Source organism: Ictalurus punctatus, chromosome 13 (assembly GCF_001660625.3).
Source record: "Ictalurus punctatus breed USDA103 chromosome 13, Coco_2.0, whole genome shotgun sequence".
Taxonomy (NCBI): Eukaryota; Metazoa; Chordata; class Actinopteri; order Siluriformes; family Ictaluridae; genus Ictalurus; species Ictalurus punctatus.
Window position 1 is genome coordinate 547,501 of NC_030428.2, and position 21,778 is coordinate 569,278.

At 45.0% G+C, this 21,778-nt stretch overlaps 3 protein-coding genes and 1 long non-coding RNA gene across 6 annotated transcripts in view; 2 read left to right on the forward strand and 2 right to left on the reverse strand.

Moving 5' to 3' along the window:
* The window catches only part of vps35l (VPS35 endosomal protein sorting factor like), an 8,460-nt gene extending 5,186 nt beyond the window's left edge, over window positions 1-3,274 (reverse strand). Inside the window, exons 1-13 of the mRNA XM_017483305.3 lie at window positions 3,124-3,274; window positions 2,246-2,345; window positions 1,958-2,152; window positions 1,741-1,857; window positions 1,636-1,660; window positions 1,341-1,417; window positions 1,115-1,243; window positions 943-1,027; window positions 758-814; window positions 548-644; window positions 401-448; window positions 229-322; window positions 1-151 (exon numbers count right to left, since the gene is read on the reverse strand). The exon at window positions 1-151 is cut by the window's left edge and continues 50 nt beyond it. Coding sequence (XP_017338794.2) covers window positions 1-151; window positions 229-322; window positions 401-448; window positions 548-644; window positions 758-814; window positions 943-1,027; window positions 1,115-1,243; window positions 1,341-1,417; window positions 1,636-1,660; window positions 1,741-1,857; window positions 1,958-2,152; window positions 2,246-2,345; window positions 3,124-3,206 — 1,258 coding nt within the window. The 5' untranslated portion in view covers window positions 3,207-3,274. The remainder of the gene's footprint in view (window positions 152-228; window positions 323-400; window positions 449-547; window positions 645-757; window positions 815-942; window positions 1,028-1,114; window positions 1,244-1,340; window positions 1,418-1,635; window positions 1,661-1,740; window positions 1,858-1,957; window positions 2,153-2,245; window positions 2,346-3,123) is intronic.
* LOC108273786 (uncharacterized) lies at window positions 2,775-4,485 on the forward strand. Its single transcript, XR_001814371.3, has 2 exons — window positions 2,775-3,189; window positions 4,032-4,485. It is a non-coding gene; the product is annotated as an uncharacterized LOC108273786 (long non-coding RNA).
* A 187-nt stretch (window positions 4,486-4,672) lies between these two features.
* Window positions 4,673-8,178, reverse strand: becn1 (beclin 1, autophagy related). 2 transcript variants are annotated; one of them, XM_053684886.1, is made up of 12 exons: window positions 8,135-8,178; window positions 7,395-7,525; window positions 7,208-7,272; window positions 7,070-7,128; window positions 6,886-6,976; window positions 6,675-6,811; window positions 6,115-6,309; window positions 5,866-6,012; window positions 5,600-5,749; window positions 5,439-5,499; window positions 5,160-5,302; window positions 4,673-5,042 (listed from the first exon to the last, which is right to left on the reverse strand). In XM_053684886.1, the coding sequence occupies exons 2-12, from the start codon at window positions 7,519-7,521 to the stop codon at window positions 4,874-4,876; spliced, it is 1,344 nt and encodes a 447-aa protein (XP_053540861.1). In that variant the 5' UTR covers window positions 7,522-7,525; window positions 8,135-8,178; the 3' UTR covers window positions 4,673-4,873. The 2 variants fall into 2 exon arrangements, with proteins under 2 accessions (XP_053540861.1, XP_053540860.1); XM_053684885.1 differs by having other exon boundaries at window positions 8,056-8,135.
* Window positions 8,179-8,370: 192 nt separating this feature from the next.
* LOC108273781 (BRCA1 DNA repair associated) lies at window positions 8,371-21,731 on the forward strand. Of its 2 annotated transcripts, XM_017483303.3 has the most exons (20): window positions 8,374-8,547; window positions 10,378-10,453; window positions 10,630-10,683; window positions 12,378-12,458; window positions 12,700-12,788; window positions 12,956-12,992; window positions 13,081-13,187; window positions 13,344-16,007; window positions 16,095-16,180; window positions 16,455-16,551; window positions 18,038-18,187; window positions 18,348-18,439; window positions 18,817-18,904; window positions 19,840-19,917; window positions 20,104-20,144; window positions 20,336-20,419; window positions 20,813-20,870; window positions 21,003-21,073; window positions 21,160-21,223; window positions 21,389-21,731. In XM_017483303.3, exons 2-20 carry the CDS (start codon window positions 10,380-10,382, stop codon window positions 21,481-21,483), a joined length of 4,110 nt encoding a protein of 1,369 aa, XP_017338792.1. In that variant the 5' UTR covers window positions 8,374-8,547; window positions 10,378-10,379; the 3' UTR covers window positions 21,484-21,731. The 2 variants fall into 2 exon arrangements, 1 of the variants encoding a protein (XP_017338792.1); XR_008397635.1 differs by lacking the exons at window positions 18,348-18,439; window positions 18,817-18,904; window positions 19,840-19,917; ... (4 more) ...; window positions 21,160-21,223; window positions 21,389-21,731 and adding an exon at window positions 17,285-17,388 and having other exon boundaries at window positions 8,371-8,547; window positions 18,038-18,176.
* The last annotated feature ends 47 nt before the right edge of the window (window positions 21,732-21,778 follow it).

Consider the following 21,778-nt stretch of genomic DNA (forward strand, 5'->3'; position numbering starts at 1 on the left):
AATACAGCGTGAGGTAGACGGGAATCTCCACCCTCTGGATGACCAGCTGGTTCTGAACGCTGTCGCCGTGAATCTGTCTGAAGGACGCCAGGAGGTCGAAGAAGTTCTTGTTCAGGCTGTCCTTGAGCTGCGGCGCCACCTCCATGCCCACCTGCGCCAACGATTGTTCAGACAGTAATGAAAAGAGCGTTCCTCACACACGTGACGTCACCGTGACGACGTACTCACCCTGCACAGGTAGGCTCGAGCGTACACGCCGACTAAAGGGTCTCCGATGCCTCGGATCATCGCCGTGAGCCGCGGGAGAGTCTCCTGGATCCCGCTGAGAGGGAGGAAGAGGTTAAAACCGCGACAAAACCAATCCGACCAACGCTCCGGCAAAAGATTCGCCGCCACTCACCGCTTGTTCACGAACCGGTTGCACTTCAGTATAGCGGCCTCCACGTACCTACGCCACACGTTAAGGACGTCAACGTGCGCACGTGCAAACAAACAAAGAAATAAATAAATGGCTCAACTGGGAAGTGAAGAGGGTTAGAAAGGATACAGGCGAGGGATGAGCTCTCTGATGGAGGCGATTTTGAAGAACCAGTTGAGGCACGTCTCTTTGGCCGTGTCGTTCACATCCTCCACGGAGAACGGGTCTAAACGGGATGAGGGGAAAGAAACGGTTCCTACCGTGCTCCAAGGATACCAGGGCGTGTTTTTTTTTAAGCGCGGGAGCTGAATAAAACGCTGAAACGCGTGTTCGTGTTACCTGGAAGCGGAGCGGGATCCGAGCACATGGACCAGATTCTTTCGTACACCAGACGACCTGGAGCAACAAGAGGAGGAGGTCCTGAGCAAACTAGCGAACATATACACCGCGCACACACACACAACACGCACACACGCACGCACGCACACGCACACACACAACACGGCCCGCCTGCGCTCTTTTACCGAAAGTGTCCAGGATGTCGGTGATGAGGACGAACTTGCTGGGGTAGAACAGGATGACGGACGTGTCCGAAAGCAGCTTGGAGCACTGCGAAGAAGGAGGTGGATTTAAAGAAGAAAAACACGCGACACGTCCACGTTTACACGTTTACACGCACGGAAACGACTCGCTGACCTGGATGACGATTTTGAGCGCTTTGACCTTCTGGTCCGAAGCCCAAGCTTCCTTTAGGGACTGATTCAGTTCCTCGATCCGGTTCACGTAATCCTGCTGAGAGAGGTTCAGCAGCTCCCTCTGAGAGCCCTGACACACACACACACACACACACACACACACACACACACACATGATGATCCCTGTAATAACAAATACATCTCTCTGATTGGTGTTCCACACTCACTTCCTCCAGGTCGTCTAACTCCTCCAGACGAGTGCGCACTTTCTCTGAGACTGCAGAGCTGGGGCTGGTGGCTTTACCTTTCTCACACACACACACACACACACACACCTTGTTGATAAGAGAAGACACTGACTACATAGGAAGGCTACAGTAACTAAAAGCATGTCAGAAGACGTGAAGCGTGGAGGCGGACGAGCTACAGGGGCAGAAACCGTCTCTCAGCGGTAGTTGTGATACGGTACGGCTCACCTTCAGACAAGCTTTCACACAGACACTCTCTTTTCGCTCGACTTACTTTTCTCAGAGCCCATGAAGAGATTCTGTTCAGGGAAAGAAAAAAAAGTGAGCACACGGTGACGCCGGACTCGTCTCTGAAGGCTGTACAAGCTGAGATTCTTACTATGGAGAGCTTCTCGGTGGTCGTGAACCTGGCCAGGATCTCGCCCCGTTTCGCGGACCACGGCTCAAAGTCGCAGCCCACTTCCTCATCTTTTTCCCTCCGCTTCCTCCCGAGCTCCTGGAAGATTGTTTTTTTAAAACGACAGAATAAGAAATCCGCGCTCATCCACAGGCTAACTTTGCGAGATTTATTCCCCCCCCCCGACCCCGAGTCTCACCAAGGAAGAGCTGCTGTGAGACAGCGCAGGAGTTTCGTTGGCCGAGGACGAGGCGGCGGCGGCGAAGAGGGACAGAGGGTCCGTGCCTTCCAGCATGGAGCTCAGAGGGTCAGGAGCGACAGAGCTACAGGAAGACGATGACGACGAGGACGTGCTGCCTTTCCGTGCTCCGCGCCGGGACTTGGAATCCGTCACCTGCGGAAAGCGCAGAGAGACCAAAACGTAGACTCGTATTTGAATCGCGTCTATCTTACAGGCTCCGAGGTCGCCTTTTCACGCCGTACTCACTGTAATGGGTTTAAGCGGATGGTAATCGCCGCTCTGGACCGACACGGCCGGAGCACGGCAGCTCCGCGACTCCGCGTCGTAGCTGCGCGTGCGGGAATGCCTGGTGGTGGAACCGAGAAGGATGGGGTTACCCGGGGAATCGAGTTCGTTCCTGTTCTCACTTGCGTTACACCAATATAATATAATATTATATAATATCACCAGCAGTGGGATATTTTATATACATATATATATATATATATATAATGGAAAATAATCATCACTTCAGGGTGCTTGTGGTGACGTCACTTCATCACACCAGCCTGTTGCTGATTATTTTCCTCTAACTGCACTACACACACAGTGTCTCAGTCCTTATTAACCAACCAATCAGATTCCAGGATTAAACAGAATCTAGCAGTGGTACATCATTTAGAAGATTTCTTTAATTAATTACTGCTGGGTTTATATATATATATATATATATATATATATATATATATATATACACATATATATATAATATTTATATTTAAGCCAAGTGTGCTCATTGGGTTCCTGTATCCAGAGAAGGATTAGAAAATATCTGGCTGTTATTTAGACATTAAACCCAGAACCCCCTGAAAACTCCACTTAATTAAAGTCACCTCTGTAAAACCCCACAGCTTTGGGCTCGTTAAATGTTAACATGATTTATAACCTTCATCATGTCTTTAGTTTATAAAATGCGCTCATAGAATGACGTGAACGCTATAAAGCGGAAAGAGTGATATTATTATAAGCTTGTGCTTTTGGAGGAAGGTAAGACAGTGCATATGTGTGTGTAATAGATATATATTTATATATAATGTGAAGGTTTTTTTGTGCTATCGGGATGTAAATAGAGAACAGTTTCTCACCACTGAACGGAAGCCATCTTGGAGTCAGTGTCATGTGACCAACCCGGAAGTTGTGTAAAGAACTGGGTAAGATCGCCTATCATAATAAAAGTCTGTAACTCTGGCTCAGCGAATAGGATTTTCTTGTTTGTTTATCTTTGTTAGTACTTTACTGAAAAAAAAAAAAAAAAAAATCTGTGTACGGATAAATAAATAATACATTAAAAGTATAACAGTAAATGCAAAACAAGAACTCGGCCAACGTTTTAGTAGTGTTAGTACGACACTTAATAAATAATAACATTAATATTAATATCTACAGGTGTTGAAGAAACACTGATACTTGTTGTTGTTTTTTTTTTTATATATTTGATAACTAGTGACTGTAGAGACCAGTATGTGATCTGTAAACCCCCAATCCAACAGAACTAATGACACTGATCGGTACTAACTCCGATAAGAACATATTCATAAACATACACTACCAGGAGCAACGTTCGAAAAGGTTGTCGTCAGCAGCTTGGCACGTATTTGTGTAGGAATCCCGTTCATTTTAGGCCTCGTCACAGTATTGACATAGCACCGGTTAAAGTGGTAAATGACCGAATACTGGCCTCTGATTTGAGTTGTTCTCGTAGGCGTAAATAGTGACTTCTCTATAGATACTAAAGTTTGGTGTTCCCCAAGGTTCTGTTTTTCTGTTTCAGGCCCCCCCGCTCCTCTCTCTCTCTCTCTCTATCTATCTATCTATTTGCAACTTTGTGGTACAGTTATTCATCAACATGGTGTTAGCTTCCACTGCTATGCTGACAACACACACAGCTATATGTTTCAGCTAAGACAGATGCTAGTGTTTACTGTACTGTTTGTGATTACACTTCTACACCTGTATAGTGTAACGTTGTGTAATTCGGTGTCACCCCAAACAGGACGGAGTCCAGGGTTCTTCCTCATGCTGGAGATCTTCCACACCGCTGTGGATGTCTGCAGTGCTGCTGTGAGTGTTGGTTTTTGCTTGATAGAACTGAAGTGGGACGTGACAAAGAGTTCCTTAGAGGAAAGTAACGAGCACCTTCGAGGAAGATGGTGGAGGTGTGCAAGGAAAATGGGAAGGAAATGAAATTCTCTCCAGTAACAGAGCAGACAGTCTTTGGTGTACACTTGTTATTTTATTTCACGTTTTTCCACAACAACAACAGCCGTGTCTTCATATCCCAGTCTGAGACGACACCACGTTCAGATTTAACACGTTAACATTTTCAGAGATACAGCTGGAGCTATCGTTACGCATGATTTCGTTAATGAAACTAATGAGAGAAATCGTTACAGTTTGTGCATCGCTTTTACTTAAATGTAACATGGAGTCCAAACAAAAATGATTGGTAGATCGTTCGGTGAAATGAGGCGCCCTTTCACCGTTTAGCCGCTCTCTTCGCCTTTTAATGGAGGTTTGTGGGCGGGGCTAAACGTTTGAATGGCACGAGCAGAAACGTTACAATCGAACAGATCATCCAACGCGGTGAAGAGAAGATTTACATGAGGTTAGTAAATAATACACCGCCGAGGAAAGTGTGTGACATGCTGCGTTTATTTCATGCGAAGTGCACGACGTTAAATGACAAAGTCAGAGTCAACAACTCGTAATCACGACGTTTAAACCAGCGTAGAAATGCTCGGCAAGCGCATCTAAGGTCTCGCCGTTTCAGCAAAACGTTCACCACAGCAGGGTTCAGAGATCTAGCAAGCCTGGTTCTCTCTCTCGTGCGCACTATTAACGGTTGTAGAATTGGGACGAGACCCACGCCAGGCCCCATTTCAGATTGGTGAGCATAAACTTGAGCGCCTTGGTCCACTGCTCCTCGGAGTTGAACTGCGTTTTAATGGAGTACGATCCTCCGCTTCCGCCCGTGTCCTCGATCTTCCCCTTGTCCACGTCCATTCTGCTCCGAGAAGACAAAAAGAAGAGACAGGATGAAAACCGCCCGAGCCACCACCAACGTGAGACGGGTGGAAAGGGGCGGGGCTTTATTCTGGAACAGATTAACAAGTGACTTCACCTGTACGGTAGGCAGAACCCCGTGTCGCCTTTCTCCACTTCCTCTTTAAACTGCTGCACGCAGTCTAAAAACGCCACCATGGCATGGTCGAACTTGTTATCCCAGAAGAAGCGCAGCCCTCCCGAGCAGTACAGCGGCAACTCCTGCGACACCCAGAGGACACGACACCACACTTAGTATTAAAGAATCATCCAGGTTCTCACATGAAACTGAAATCTGTCAAAACATCCTCTCGGCCAATCGCAGCCCTCTCTCTGCTGGTTCCCGGCGTTCACGTACCTTGGACTTGTCTGTGAGCGACTCCAGGTACGAGTGGTTTCCGTAAGGAACGAGCCGATATCTGTAAGTTTACACGCGATTATGATTTTTATCATATTATATATATTAGCAGGTCATGCTATCTGGGAAAGCGCGGTTTGTTGATGCGAGGGTGGCGGTACCTCTGGAAGCGCAGCCCCATCTTGTTCGCGAGAGCGTGCAGCAGCAGGACAGTCTGACCCCAGGCAGCGTTGATCTCGTTCCACTCCACAGGAACGCTGGGTAATCGCCCCAGACGGAAATTATTTATCGTCCCAAACTGCCCGCTGTGCCTGAAACGAGGACCGTGCAGGACGAGATAAAGATACAGCGCACACGTACACACACACACACACACACACACACACACACACACACACACACACACACAGAATAAAGGAAGAGGTACCAGATGTGAAAGGTGGCGTTAAAGACGTTGGTTTTCTTCAGCCGGTCCAGTTGAGCCTGGCAGTAGCGCATCTGATTGTCCACACTCTTCAGTTCATCGTCCAGCTCCAGCTGCTGCCGTTTAAACTCGCAGTACTCCTTCTGGTACCTGGGCGAGACACGGACAGAAACACGCAGTCGGGTCGGAACCTCAGATATCCTTCCGCAGCGTAACGGATTACTGAGAAGTCAGGGCAGAGGAGGAACTCACTGCAGCTCCTCGGTATCCAGCTGCTGGGCGTGGCGTCGTGCCTCTGTGATCTCCATGGCGACGGATTCCCTCTGCTGCTCGATGGCCTCCAGCTCCTGGATGAGCGTCTCCTCCTCCTGCCTGAGCTGCTGCAGCTCCTTCAGCAGCGTGTCCTCGTCTTCCTCCTGCAGCTGCGATAGAAGCTCCAGACACTTCCTGTCGATCACACACGACTGTCAATCAAACACTTCCTGTCCATCAAAATTTCATCAAAGGGTCGCCATAAACCGTAGGAAATTTTAATTCGTTTTTGTCAATTAAATAAAGCCATCAGACACACCTGTCAATCGAACACATGTCAATCAAATACACCTGTCAATCACACACACCTGTTGCTCAAAGCCAACCTGCCAATCAAACACACCTGTCAATCAACCTTTCATCAAAGGAGCCTGTTAGTTGTTTTAGTAAATCAAACCAGCAGTTTGCACAAGTATTCACCCCCCCTGAACCTTTCCACGTTTAGCTCGTCACTGTGACGCATGGTGGTGGAAGCATCACGTCGCTCTAACGAAACTCACTTGTAGTTCTGACACTCGTTCTCGGTGATGTTAAGCTGTGTGTCCAGGTGATCGAGCAGCGTGTCTGTACACTCCTCACACAGCGGGTGATCCACGTCGCTCTGACCCGACATGATGTCGAACAGATCGCTCGTTACCTACGGGAGAGGGGCACGGTGTTAGCGCTAAAAGAGCACTGTTACGCATTCTGTGTACCGTCTGTCTTTTCTACCTTTAACCTGCGGCTCAGGTTCTCCATGGTTCCTCCGTCCGAGGCCTCGCCGATCAGCGTGAAGCTGTTAGCGCTTTCTGTGGACATCATCCTACAACGCAGGACAAATCTCAGTTCAGTGACACGACAGGGTTATCTCACGAGATTTTTAAATAAACCCGGGTGAACAGGTGAGCGAGTCTACCTGGCAGGAGGGATGGACTTGCGCGAGACGCCGTCCTGCTTACTCTCCACAAACGTCTCCTGTCAAAGACGCTCCGTAAGTCTACGCTACAATACGTACGGCTATGGGATTTAAAGGCACAAACACGTATAAAATTACCTCGGCCGGAGCGTCTGCATTTCCGCTTTCTGTTTGCTTGCTCTGTGTCACAGTGACCAGTGGAGCTAAAGGGAAAAACCACGGGAAAATATCAGACACGAACAACGGTACCGCGGTATGATCACAGGCACGGGACGTATCCCTTCAGAGTGGTGTGATGGTGTCGGGACCGAGGTCTCGGGCGTACCGATGAGCTCCTGGATGGTGAGGCGGTCCAGGACGTTGAAGCTAGTGTCGAGTTTGAGAGGCTGGTTGCAGCGCTGACACACGAAGCTCACCTGCATGGTGGTGCTGGACGACTTGGAGCCCTCCATGGTCCTGAGACAGTGCAAATAAAATGCTTTATAACACTCATACAGGATCTATTCTAAATATTACACTGTTATAACCTGCTTTTCTTATCTAATACACTCAACAAACACAATGTAAGCCTTGTTATAACGTTATCATGGATTGTTTGTATATACTCGGGTAAAATGCAAAAAACAATAAGAATGTATTAAATCCTAAACATAGTAAGTTTACCTCTCTAATACCTCAGTAATATCTTTACAGCTAAAGTAATGCAAAACCATCACGTTTACGTTATATCTATTAGCACTCGGGCTGAATCATAAACAGCTCCCGGATCCCTTTTTAAGTGCACTACACCAGCTCTGAAATAACTGAGCTCTACGCCCTAGATAGGGCACTAGATACGCAAGTCAAAGCCGAATCAGACACGGCCTCGAGATTTTGCGCTCGGGCTAGCCGAATTGTTTGTTTTGCTCCAAACAGAATTAAGACTCCTTATCCAAGCTAGTTTATTAACACAAAATTTGATCCGAAAATAAAATGAGTTGAATCACCAAAAAAAAGAGTACATCATCACATTCTTAAGTGTGCTATATATTATAATTTGGCCAAGCAGCTAAGTTTACATCTTACCTGCCAACTTCCTGTTTTCGTTATGCTTTAAAAGGAAGTGACGCAACCCAGTTTCGCGTCCAGAAATCTACTTTGCTTTTAATATGTTTTTTTTTTTATATAAATTGTGTTTTTTAATATAAAGCATTTTGGTATTTAAAAAATATTTTCTCAAATGAAACAAAAAAAAAAAAACCACGAGAAAAATAGCGCAGGATTGAAGCGACACGCGCCAGCGTTAGCGTCAGTCACGTGACAGAAAGAATCGCGGGAAAACACAAATATGATTATTTGTGAGTGTTAGCGGAGTGGCTAACACGGTCTCGGATCTGTTTCGTATTTTGATGTGATTGTGTTTACAGAAGTTATTTACTGTTGTTAACGAGCGAGAAACAACACGGAAGGAACATCCCTAGGCGCTCGAGACACTTTGGGTGCGTTCATTTATTCACATATATAGATATTTTTTTAAATCGACGTTCTTCCTAATGGCGTGAAACTGTGTGGGCTGTGTTTTAAAATGGCGTCATATGTATTGAGTAGTGCACTAGGTAGGGTAGAGAACGCTGCCGGTTCTTCATACAGGTAGTGTGCTTGTGTAGGGAGTAATGACTTTAGGATTCTGCCGTGGTTTGATTAGCTAGCTAGCTAGCTAGATGCGAAGATTATTAGTTTAAGGCAACAGTTGTGACGAATGACATAATTAGAATTATTAACAAATGTAAAGATGATTAAAATGAGAACCAGGGAAAAGTGAATAGTTTAACCCTACCTTAAAAAGAACCAAACTTTCACTAATATTGGTCATTTTAATAGTAGTAGTAGTAGTAGTAGTAGTAATAATAATAAAATGAAGAGGAGTAAATAAAGCGTATGTCACTGCTGTTAAATGTTAGAAAAAGAAGGAAAAAAAAAGTAAAAATATATAATGTCTTCTCGTTTAGAATTAATGTTTGACTACATAGTGCACTGTATACTGTAGGGTAGGGATGTCACGATACCAAAAATCTAGTAGTCGGTACCGATACCACCAAAAGTACACGATACTCCATACCAAAGTCGATACCTCTGTGTGGTTCAAAAATAAATTCAATTAAAAACTCTCCCGGAGGACATCCTCCTCTGGCTGATACTGGCACAAAACAAGAGAGAGGGGGATATTTCAGATATCGAGCACTGTCTGACAATGAGTGGAGGCTACAGTGAAGGTGTGCACTCCTACACACACACACACACACACACACACACACACACACACACACCCCTTATACTCTGAATGCAAGTGTTAGTTTAAATTCACTGATATGGTGTCAGGACAGAAAGATTTATTAAAAGCATGAACATGTGAATAATTATGAGTGACATGAGGCTACGTGTATCTGACAGGACGCGGGCTGAATGGCGATGATGGAGGAACATTCGGAGGTAGTTTATAACACTGCAATGCTTTAGCGTCGTTAACAAATAACTGTCTATCGCTAACATTACATGGAGCGTAACGTTAGCTGGTTTCACAGCTACAATACCAGCTGCCTCAAACAAACAGACATAATATAGCACCGTCTTTCAGGTGCTTCGCTGTTTCCAGCTGTTTCCTCGCTGTGTCTGAAAAGAACGATAGCATCAGTTACACACCGACTTCAGAACATCAGTTATGTTTGTTGTCATCCACCTCGGATGCGAAGTATTTCCTTATTCCATACCATCTTTCCTCTCAGCGAGTCGGGGGCGGAGCTAAACTTCTGTAGTTTTTCCCGTGTGCTTGTAGTAGTTGTTCTTCACCACTTGTGGACCGACTAAAATACTTAGGCGTATTTCTTGCCCCCATCAGTTCCAGAAGAATTGCCACCTCGGTACCTTCAGTACCAATGGTACTAGTACTACTGCAGAAAAACAAGTACCATCACATTTTAAGAATGTTGGTACATAAGTATCAGTTCTTGTGACATCCCTACTGTAGGTCTGGAGAGGGAGGGGGTGCCATTACTTATGTAAGTGCACTACAGGTAGAGTATGCTTTAATGATGCCTTGTGGAAACAAGTGTTTGACTCTGTGCTCCTTATATAAGTGCCCTACATAGGGTGTGTAAGTGTACTCGTGAGCCCTAAGTAGTGCACTAAATAAAGCAGTGTGTGTGTGTATATATATATATATGTACGTATGTATGTATATATGTGTGTGTGTGTGTGTGTGTAATTATATTATGTAATGTATATGTGTGTGTATATATGTTTTTAACATCCTATATGCCTCCAACACGTAGCAATGAGTGTGGCGAAGGCAGAAGATGTGAAGAGGGGTATCGCTGTGATTTGGGAGAACCTGCAGTGTCCGATATGGTAAGAGTATGGGGGACACAACACGCCATGCCACACCGGCGTAGAGTTTAGTATCTACATAAATCATCACACAGGCAACTTGGTTATGTCCCTGCTTTACCCTGTGTGTGTCTGCTGTCTAATCTAACAGTTTGTCCCTGCTTTACCCTGTGTGTGTCTGCTATCTAATCTAACAGTTTGGATCTGATGAGCGAGCCCGTCTCCACCCACTGCGACCATCAGTTCTGCAAGTACGTATATGTATTTATTTATAAAAATTATTTACTTTACACAGGTTTACAACAACTCCCTCTCATTTTCAATAACTAACTCCTTGAGAATTTCTTACCTCTGTTGTTATTTAATTTAATTTAATTTTATTTTATTTTATTAAGCTAACTCTGTAGTTGTGAAACCTGTTATGCCGAGCAAACATCTATAATAGAGCTGCATCAACTAATGGAGAATAATGGATGATGAAAATGGTTGTAATGAATCGTTATGGATCAGCTGGTCTGTGCTGCACGGGGGAGAATTACTCATTACGTTACTTCTGTTCAGAAAACACGCTTCGGAGAGTAAACGCTAAAGTTGTGTCCCAAATGAAGTGCTGCACACTTACACCGTGCACTGTGTACTCTACAGTCTAGTGTGTGGATTTTAGAAAGGTAATATCGTCTCAGATATAACACTAGTGGATTTTTAACTAACCGGAAGTATAAGCCACGACGGCACATGACGTCATACGCACGCTAGCATTAGAAGATACCCAGAATCGCAGACACTGACTCTCTTCAGTTTACTCTCTGTCAGCGTTACATTTTATTCCCAACATGACCTCCGTCTCCATCAGACGGGGGAGAAATCATCACGTGACTGAGGAAGAACGTGTGTAACCTCCTAGTCCTCTAAGGGCATTTTATACACCGAGCATTGTGAACACCGCGGAGATCAAACTGATGCACGAGCACACACGTTTATATCCAGAATGCTCCGCTGTGTGTAAGGGGCGGGGAAACTGGTGCACGCTGCTTAAAAGGTTTAGTTTAATTTAAGTTTGTCATTATATGTTTTATCTGCGCGCTTGTGGTGTAACTTCTCTTGTTTATTATAACGGAAGTGATGTGTTCGTGGAACAGAGGAACAGAAACCACATGGTGCAGTGAAAGAGTTTTTATTATTCATTTAGGACTGGAGTTTAAAAATAATGCATAAATACTGTAATAGTAGTATTATACTATACTATAATAGTATTTATGGATTATTTTTATGGATGCACCAAAAGCACAGAATTAAACTCCAGTCCTAAATGAATAATATATATTCTGGTGTGTATTGGGTTCTGTTCTGTTTTCTACAAATAGTTGTGTACAGTTTTAGTCTGCAGTTTATATTGTACCATTCAGTTTGTGGATTCTATTTTAAATAAAAAAAAAAAATGGTACTGAAAGTTTTGCCCCGCCCCCATCCGATTAATCGAAAAAATAATCCGCCAACTGATCGATTCTGAAAATAATCGTTAGTTGCAGCCCTACTCTATAACGTAATCTTAATTTATTAAAATACATATTTATATAAAAAAAAAAAAATATTTTTTTTATTATTATTATAAACCTGTAGTAATGAACCCTACAGTGGAGTGCAAGTACCAGTGTAGGAGTGGTGGTGTTTTTGTTTATTTATTTATTTATTTATTTATTTATTTAAATAGCATTTAAAATGTATTTATTTTTATTCAAAACTGTTTTTCCTGTTTTAAAAGTACACACATTTACTCGTTTAAGATTATTTCTTTGGATATTTGTGAATTTCTGAGAAGGAAAATGGCCGTTGAATTTCTTATTGTTTATTATAACCCAATAAATAAATAAATAGATAAATAAATAAGTGTGTTGGATGAAATGGTCTTTGTCTTTGTGAATTATTACGTGGTGAAAATCGTCAGGTTCTGCATGACCAAGCTGCTGGAAAGCAGTAAGAGGAAAGAAACGAGCTGCCCCGTGTGCAAAACCAAGGTCACCAAGAGGTGCGTTTATTTATTTGCTTGTTTATTTGTTTGTTTACTTTATTTATCGAGAATTCTGATTGGTCCGTTACGCTGTCACTGGTGTCTGATACCAGACGCTCATTTGAAAAGTGTTTTAAAATGTGATCATTATTATTTAACTGCGTTGTTGTTATTATTATTATTTTTATTATTATTATTATTATTATTATAAGCAGGTGTGTGCGTCCTGTAATGAGTTGTGTGTTTAAATGTTTAACAGGAGTCTGAAGGAAAGTCCAGGCTTCCAGAAACTGGTAGAAGGCCTCCAGAATTTAGTTCGTTCTTACGAATTTGACACGTGCACCAACTGTAAGTGTGTTTTAATAATATTTACACATAGTGTAGAAAAAACCCTTCAGATGGATGGAAGTGCATTCCAGGCTCTGCTTTTGAGATATTTCCCCAATATATATATAAAATATAATATAATGTGTGTGTATATGTATGCGCGTGTGTGTGTGTGGGGGGGGTCCTAGATTTCACTGGATCGCCACAGAGGAGACGGGGCGCTAGGTGAGAGTCACACGGTCACCCCTTCTTTTTAATTAAAATGGCGGTGAGGTTTCGCGGTGCTTGATTCTCCTCACGTTTCTTCGGTTAGCGTTGAGACGGAGCCGAGAGGTCAGCTGGGCAGCGGAGACAACACAACGCCAGCCTCAGAAGGAGACGTGACGGAGAAAGAAGCGACGGTTTCCTCCACGACAGCAGGTGAGACGATTCTAACGTCGGTGTAAACCACATCACGGTACAGCGCACGCATGTATTAACGATGTGCAGTATCCATCGTATCGTTTTAACCCCGTTCTTGCCGTTGAAGTTAGCAGTGCTTGTGCTTGTTATCGACTGTTTTTAACTCGCTTACAGCTAAAGACGCTTTCGCAAAGCTCATGAGCCTTGAAGATTCACATCCGGTCTCTTCAGGACCAGGTTGCTTAGACCGCAGTCCCGAGGATTTGCCGCAACATTCACAAATAAAACCTGAAGATGTTCCTTCACTGACACGGCTGGACGTCACTCCAGACGACGGGAAACATTCCCGCAGGAGATCTAAACGGCTCTGTTTGGAGCCGGACAGGATCACGGGTAAAAGACAGAAGAAAAGTGTGCAGAAAGTGTCAGAGTGGTTGCTGAGGATCTCTCCGGGTTTTGACGCACCAACCGAAAGCGACGAGCAAGGAGTTCTTCCGATGTTGACGGACAGTGATGCTGAAAAAGAGAGCACGGCTTCATGCGCGTCGACGGAGATCAGCGCTCCTGCTGATGATAAAGCCGACGCAAGTCCTGTAAGGGAAGTGCCTAGTCGAGGTCTGGAAGAGCAAGTGTTCGGGGCTGTGTATAAACGCGAGCGCAAAGCTGTCAAGATCACCAAAGTCACCACAAGTTTCTCTCCCGAGAGAGAGCTCGCACCTGTCGGAGGTCTATCGGAAACGGTCGACAAGATCGAGGCTCCCGAGAGGAGGTCGGGCCGTACGTCGACTATCAGGAAGTCGTCAAACGAAGGTAGAGAAGATCAGGAGGACGTCGACGAAGGAAGCAAACAAGAAAACGGCAGTAAGCTGGAAAAGGTGGTACCTGATGAAAACGCTGAAAATACAGAAGAAAGCCCAGCGTTTGAGGTACCTTTGAAGAAACCAGGGAGGAGAGCAAAGATGCAGGAGGTTTGGCAAGATGTGGACCGTGACTTGACGGAAAAAGAAAGCAATGCGGACAACAAGAAAGATCGGAAGAGACGGCTCACCAGGAGCAGCCGCGGTGCTGCCAGTTACGACGATTTGGAAAAAAGCAAAAACGCCAAATACGCCAAGTCGCTTGCTCTCGTCAGTGCTGGAACCGAGATGGTCGATTCAAGGGAGAAGGTTCCGAGTAATCCCGAATTACTCGAGACCGAGGTTAATATCGAAAGTTATCCTAGTAGCACAGAGCCGCGGTCTCCCGATGCTCGGAAAACCCGACGAAGCTCAAGGCTGCAGGAGTTCGCTGCAGAAGTTCAAGGTCTTCCGAGAAGAAGACGATCTAAACCGGTTCTCCCAAAACCTGCCGACGGACGAGAAAACAATCCGTCCGCTAACCTGGACGAGACAAGCGTGAAGACCGGTCGCGTCGGTCAGCTTAACGCTTCGCAGATCGAGACACCAGGACGGTCTGCGAGGAAGAGAAACTGTTGTGTTTACAACAATGACTTTGAGAAGATTGAAATCATGCGGTCGAGCCAGGACGCGGCCTCTCCCGAGCGCGAGTCGTCTGAGGGGACCGCGGCTGGAGAAAACTCGCTCGTTTCCGTTCTCCCAGACACGCTGGATCGAGACGAGCGCGTCATCCCTCGTTCCACCAAAGTCGTAAACTCGACGAGTCCGTTAGCGGTTCTGGTTCCAGAGTCTTTACCGCATAAACGTCAGGAATCATCACCGTTTGCAAAAACGTTGATGGATACAGAGCAAGAAGACGACACCAACGATAGTGAACTTGACACCGAGCAACTCATGAAGACCTTCAAAGCCACCAAGAGAAAATCCTTCTACCTGGGTAGTCCCAGAACCCAAGAGAAATCCCTTCCCCAGATTTTAGAGGAAGACCAGCAAGAGCGTGTAGATCAAGCAGAGATACCAGGCATCTGTCCGGACAGCGATCTACCCTCAGATGCTTGTGAGCTAGCGCCACAAGAGATAACATCTCAAACATCTCAAAGCTGTATTGCAGATGTCGCAAGTGCCAGTCTGCTTCCGGTTAACTCCCCTGCTCTTCCCAGTCTTCCCAAAGAAACCCAAAAAGACAATTCCATGAAGACCTCAGGTGCCAGTGACCATCTCAAGAAGGTTGCAAAGTCCTCAAGATCTCAAGAATCCAGGCCTCCTGTCAACATTGATCTTGCAAATTCAGTCCAGCTCTTCTCTACAAGCGTGACCCAAGAGGAACCCCAACCGTCTCGCAGTAAAGACTCAACAGAGTCTTCAGAAATTCAAGAGAACGAAATTTCCAGCATCCCATTGGGAAGCGTGACCAAGTCTGAAATGCCGTGTAATCATTTTGAGTCCTCCGTCACCCCAGACGGCCTTGTACAGAACGATCCCGAAGTTCTGGTCATAGAACCCGCGACCACACGGAACTCTGATAACACGGACGAAGGAGAAATTCTATCACAGCCACGTTTGCATCGGAAGAGGAAGGCCCAGAGACTGGAGTCTTCAGATTCTGAATCCAGCGACGATCATGAAGACTTACCCCCGCTAGCCCAGATATTTAAATCTCACCGTTCGTCCTCGCCGTCTGCCAAAGATCCACTGAAAAGCTCGTTAAACCGAGATGAAGAACGAAGCCTGAAGCCAGGTTTAGACCCCGTGAGTCAGGATAGCTGCTCTCGCGCCGAACCGGAAGCTCAGTCAAGTTCTGCAAGCCAAAGCGTCGCCCCTTATCAGACACGGGAACCTCTAGAAGAGCTACAAGATGGTGGTGTTCCTGACCCCGCTTACAGAGACGACTGGATCACTTCCAGTCAAGGATCTGTGGATCTTTTTGGGACACCACGCGAATGTAAGTATCTTCTTCTGGTAAAACGTAATCCGCACTCGTATAAATGGAGTATTTATTTATAATGATGACGAGTTCTTGTGCTTTCAGGTGAAGAGGCAGTCGACGGTGTCTGCGCGAACGCGGGGCTTTCCATCGAGGCGTCGCAGTACTCCAGCGAGATTATTAACACGCAGGTGAGCTCCGGGTTTGAACTTTTAAGGAAAGTTTTCATGTGTATGAAAGGTGCCGATAATTCCGGCCTCGCCTGAGGAGCGCTGCTGTCCAGAAGATGGCAGTAAACACCTATTTACAGATGAGCGTTTCTGCAGCTGGACGATCCGCACGGGGACGACGAGGGTTAGATGAGCACTCGGAGGCGTGTCTACTGAAAGGGTTTTGCATTTGGGTCTGCATTACGAAGAGTAAGCGAAGCAGAACTAATTATCGCTGTGTACGTTACGTGTGTAGCAGAGAGAGGAGATGCAGCAGGAGCTGCACAGGTTGGAGAGAATGATGGTGTTAGTGTCTGAGGCTCTGCAGAAGAAAGACCACGACCAGCACGCAGGTATAAACCCTGATATACCACGAATACACCATTCTGATGAGCTAAAATCCCCCCAACACACACACACACACACACTAATGAAACAGGATAATGTCTGTAATCCAGCTACAGGAGGAACCTTTTACATTAGTCTCTCTTTTTATTTTTTTTCTCAGGCGTTTATGCAAATTCTATTATAGGAACCTTTTCAGGCATGCAGGAACTAACTAACTTCCCTGTTCTATCGTTTCTTTGTTTTTGTTTGTTTATTTCTGATTGAAATTCGAACACATTCCTCTACAGCAGAGGTTCTCAACCTTTTGCAACTAAAGCCCCCCCCAAGCCTTCCTCATCATGTGGCAAGCCCCCCCCCCCCCCCCCATATTGGAGGAGACCAGGTATAATGATTACCTGCTCTAGATTAAATCTATCTGTACAAATATAATCTGCTTTTGATAGATAGATTTGTACTTTTGTGTTTTTGTACTTTTTTTTTTTTTAATTACTTTTCATAACTTAAATAAAATAACTTTTATGACTGTATCCCGGACAGGTGTGGAAGATGAACGATAAAGGTTTGTGAACACTAGAACTACTCTGATCAAGAGAACTAGGCTGTGATAACCTGGACTATTTTACATGGAAAACATGTTGCACTCTATTCGTCTCGCGTTGTAAAATACACCGGCATGTGAATGATGTAAACTGGGATGAAGGGCGCGTCTCATTGTCCTGTTAAATCTCTGGCTCTCAGCCCCTCACTGAACAGAGCAGACGCGGAGAGAGGTGTGTGTGCAGAGGGAAAGCAGGACCTCTCGCGTGCAGGACCGTACTGCTGATATCTGGAACGGCGCAAAAGTTTGTCCGAAAAGTGGCTGAAGGGGTCTGAAAAGTGGCTGAAGGGGTCTGAAAAGTGGCTGAAGGGGTCTGGAAAGTGGCTGAAGGGGTCTGGAAAGTGGCTGAAGGGGTCTGAAAAGTGGCTGAAGGGGTCTGGAAAGTGGCTGAAGGGGTCTGGAAAGTGGCTGAAGGGGTCTGGAAAGTGGCTGAAGGGGTCTGTAAAGTGGCTGAAGGGGTCTGGAAAGTGGCTAAGTTGGCAACGCTGGTCTGCACTGACCGCTAGATAAAAGGCAGACTAAACTCCGCCTCTCTCCAGCAAAAAGAAAATACAGAGGGAGAGAAAGAATGCAGAGTTTTTCAATTTATGCACATCCTATATGAAAAGCAATAAAATACACAGAGGACACAAATGATGCAATATCTGTGAATTCTAAAAAAAAAAAAAAATAATCGCACCCCCCTTCCGATCTCTCCACGCCCCTGGTTGAGAACCACTGCTCTACAGGAGCCATTTCGGGAACCTTTTTCATGAATTGAGGAGCAACCTGCCCCGCCCCTTTTAATAAGCATGTTCTGCTGCAGGGACGACGCTTCTGGTGGCATTCTGTGCTTTTTGGACTATAAACTCAGTTCCTGTTGTGTACTCCGACTGTGTGTGTGTGTTAAGCAGGGCCGCGAGGTAGACTGAGAAGTCAGCGATCCTGTAAAAGCGTAAGGCAACAGTCTCTGAGGTCAGAGGTCAAAGGTCAGGACGCCGTGCCTGAGGATTCGACCATCGACGTGGCGGTGGAAAAGAAGCCGAACGAGCCGAGGGGAGAAAGTACGTCTGGGCGATGTGACGCGATCTCGATACTGTGATGGATTATTATTCATTTTTAAAGCAGATGATTTGATGTTAAAGTTTGTGAATCTTTAACATTTGTTTAAAAAAAAATGTCTCTATCCAGTGTTAAGTATGATATTCGTGTGGTCTCGCCCAGCCCTAGGAGACCGTTCGCTACAGAACGAGCGCAGGACAGGAAGTGAAGGCAGGATGGAGCTGGTGGTGTCGGGGCTCAGTGCCACTGAACAGGTGAGACATTTACTTCATAAAGTTCCTCAACGCCATGCAGCGTTTTACAAAGTAGATCTCTTCAAGTTGCAGCTGTGACAGAGTGCTGGCACTGGAGACTCCTTCCCTAAACATTACGTTAATAAAGAAGTGACTCATCACACGCTTATATTGTTATAGAAAGTCATCAACAGCTCCTGACCAATCAGAATCCAGCAGCACTGTGAATGATTCGTTTCACAATGCTTTGACTCTGAGTATTTTCGAAAGTATTTTAATGCTGCGTTCACATACTGAACTTCCAATATGGGGTTTTAAAACTGTAACCTATTAACAGCAACAGTTCCCATCACACCATTTTGGTGTGTGTGTGTGTGTGTGTGTGTGTGTGTGTGTAGGGCCTGGTGAAGAAATTTGCGAGGAAGATGAAGGCAGTTGTAAGCAGTCAGGTCACTCCCACTACAACTCACATCATCATGAAAACAGGTGTGTGTGTGTGTCACATGTACTCATGTCTGTATTCAGATAACTTGTATATACTCACTCACTCACACACACTCTCTCTCTCTCTCTCTCCTCACACACACTCACACTCTTTTCTGTAGGTAATTACTTCCCTGTGTTGCATTGTTTTAAATCAAAGCCGCTCATAACGAAGCAGCATATTAACAAGCTCCATTAGGAAAGTCATTATAATGGCGTGGTTACCCTGGCAACCATCTCAGGAGCTATGATGTTTATACAGCATTTCTTTTCTTTTTTCCCCACAGAAGATTGCATTTTTTTTTTTTCTTTTTAATGTACTCCTTTGTTCTCAGTCAGATTTTACTTCGCAGAAATAAACAGCAATAAAAAGCTGCGTTCTGATTGGCCGAGAGCAGTAGGGACGAGATTTCGGTTGTCGTCATCCACGACGTCTTCACTTTCGGTGTTGAAAGACAGCAGCGATGCGGTGACCGAGTCCTTCTAGTAGCTTCCGTCTGCTCGGCGGCCATCTTAGTAAAGCTTCTTAGAGTTCTGTCCAGTCGCACTTCCGAGCTGAAGACGACAGGATAATAATTTGTGTCCGTGCTGTAATTTGAAACGTTATGAATATTCTCTGTTTATATACACACGAGGCACAATCAGGAAGTCCTACTCATATATATATATATATATATATATATATATATATATATATATATATATATATATATATATATATATATATATATATATATATATATATATATATATATATATATATATCTCCAGAGCTGTGACCCGAACACATTAAGCTGCAGCTAATTAGTTTTTAATGTGAGTCTAATGACTGCGTGTACGAGTAATTAATTACACAGCGACGAACGATCTGTTCGGTGTTTCTCACAGCTGATGTGCTTTGAGATGCTCTCTTATTTACCGGTTCTGTGTTGGCGCAGATGGAGACCTGGTGTGTGAGAGAACATTGAAGTACTTCCAGGGCATCGCCGGCAGGAAGTGGGTGGTGAGCGTCCTGTGTGAGTATGAGTGCTGCTCACCTCATACGCGTGTTAACTGTGACCCTGCATTCACACTCTCAGGTGATTTCCATCGAATCGAAGAAACTCTGGTCAAAAACGAGTGTGAACGCAGGGTCAGAAGGGAATATCTGGCATCGCAAGACTTGAATCATTTCATATTCTTTCCTTTCTCCTCTCCACCAGGGATCTCGGAGTGCTTCAAACACGGCAAACTTCTGGCTGAAGTAAATCCATTTTCTCACTCAGGAGAGGATTCTGTTCACGTTTGTGCCGGATATTCATAAAATAAATCAAATACAGTGAAGGAACACTTTGATCTGATCTGTAACTTATACACGAGTGTGACATGAGTTGTATTTCTCAAGTTATCAACACCTTTTATGTCCATTTTGAAATTCTTTGCGGTGCTTTCCAGGCTCCGTACGAGGTCTGCGGCGACGTGGTTAACGGATGCGACCACAACGGACCCCGAAAAGCCCGAACCGCTCCGGATAATGACGTGAGTCCGGCGTTTTATTTCTCTCTCCCTTTTCGATGGACCTTCATGACCTTACCGGTCGGTTTCAGGCGCTCATCCTGTCCTTTAGTTTAGCGCTGTCTATACACTGCCAGGCATCACTGTTTAAATAGCATGACTATAGAGGTTAACTTTTGATTGGCTAGGAGGGAGGGCGTATTTGCATAAAAACAGGAAGCATATCAGTGGAAGACAGGAACAACACCATATATGGTATTCAGGAAGTCATGCGAGTGAACGCTGAGGAGAGGGTTTATCTGTCCGGACATGGTTATATAACCTATAATAAACGCATCACCCATAATGCACTGCATGTAGACATCAGTTTTGTATTATTATTAATTGTATCTGCGTTCTATTTTTGTTTTTTTCCAGCTGCTGATGAAAGGATGTGAGATCTGCTTCCAGGGCTCCTTCACTGATATGACCACAGGTGTGAAGGTGTATTAGTATAGCTGCATGTGTGCTTGTCTAGTGTTTACACACACACTCTATAAGGTTCCTACCTCATAGACAGATGAATATGATGAGAAGATGAAGTGGGAAATGTACTGCGCTGTTACAGATCAGATGGAGGTCATGGTGGAGCTGTGTGGAGCTACGGTCGTGAAAGACCCGCTGATGTTCTCCAGAAAGGTGCCTCTGTCCGTCCTTCTGTTTAGATTCTGTGTCATGTGCAGTACATGAATATATATATTTCTGTGTGTGTGTGTGTGTTTCAGGGTATCCGTTATCAGCTGGTGGTGGTTCAGCCTGACCCTGACGACTCTCAGTCATACTACGCAGGTGACACACACACACACACACGATGAAGAAATCCACGAAGCGTAAAAAAAAAAGCACAAGCAGCTGGAGTCTAACACAAGTCTCACTCCTCCTGTGTGAACGCTGTTTTCTTTCTCGTGTTTTATTTTTGATATTTGGTTCCTTCTCTCTCCGTACACGTTTCAGCTCTACAGAGGAAAGCCACCGTAGTGACTCGGAGTTGGCTCTTGGACTCGGTCGCCACGTACACGCTCCAGAATCCACCTGATTATAAAGCGTGATGATGATGGGGGTTCATTTCTTTATTTATTTTTTGTTCTGTTGCGTTCTCTGCATGTTTTTAAACACCTCTTCTTCTTACTTGCACTTTATCTGCACACTGCTCTGTTCATCACTGCTTTTACTTTCACTGTAACTCACCAGAGAGAGAGAGAGAGAGAGAGAGAGAGAGAGAGAGAGAGAGTCTGTTTTAACGTGTTGTAAATAAGACTGTCCTTGTACGTTTCAGTATAAAACACTCAACAGGTGACACGTGTTTGCTTACTTTTTTCTTCACAGTATACTTTGGCACACACA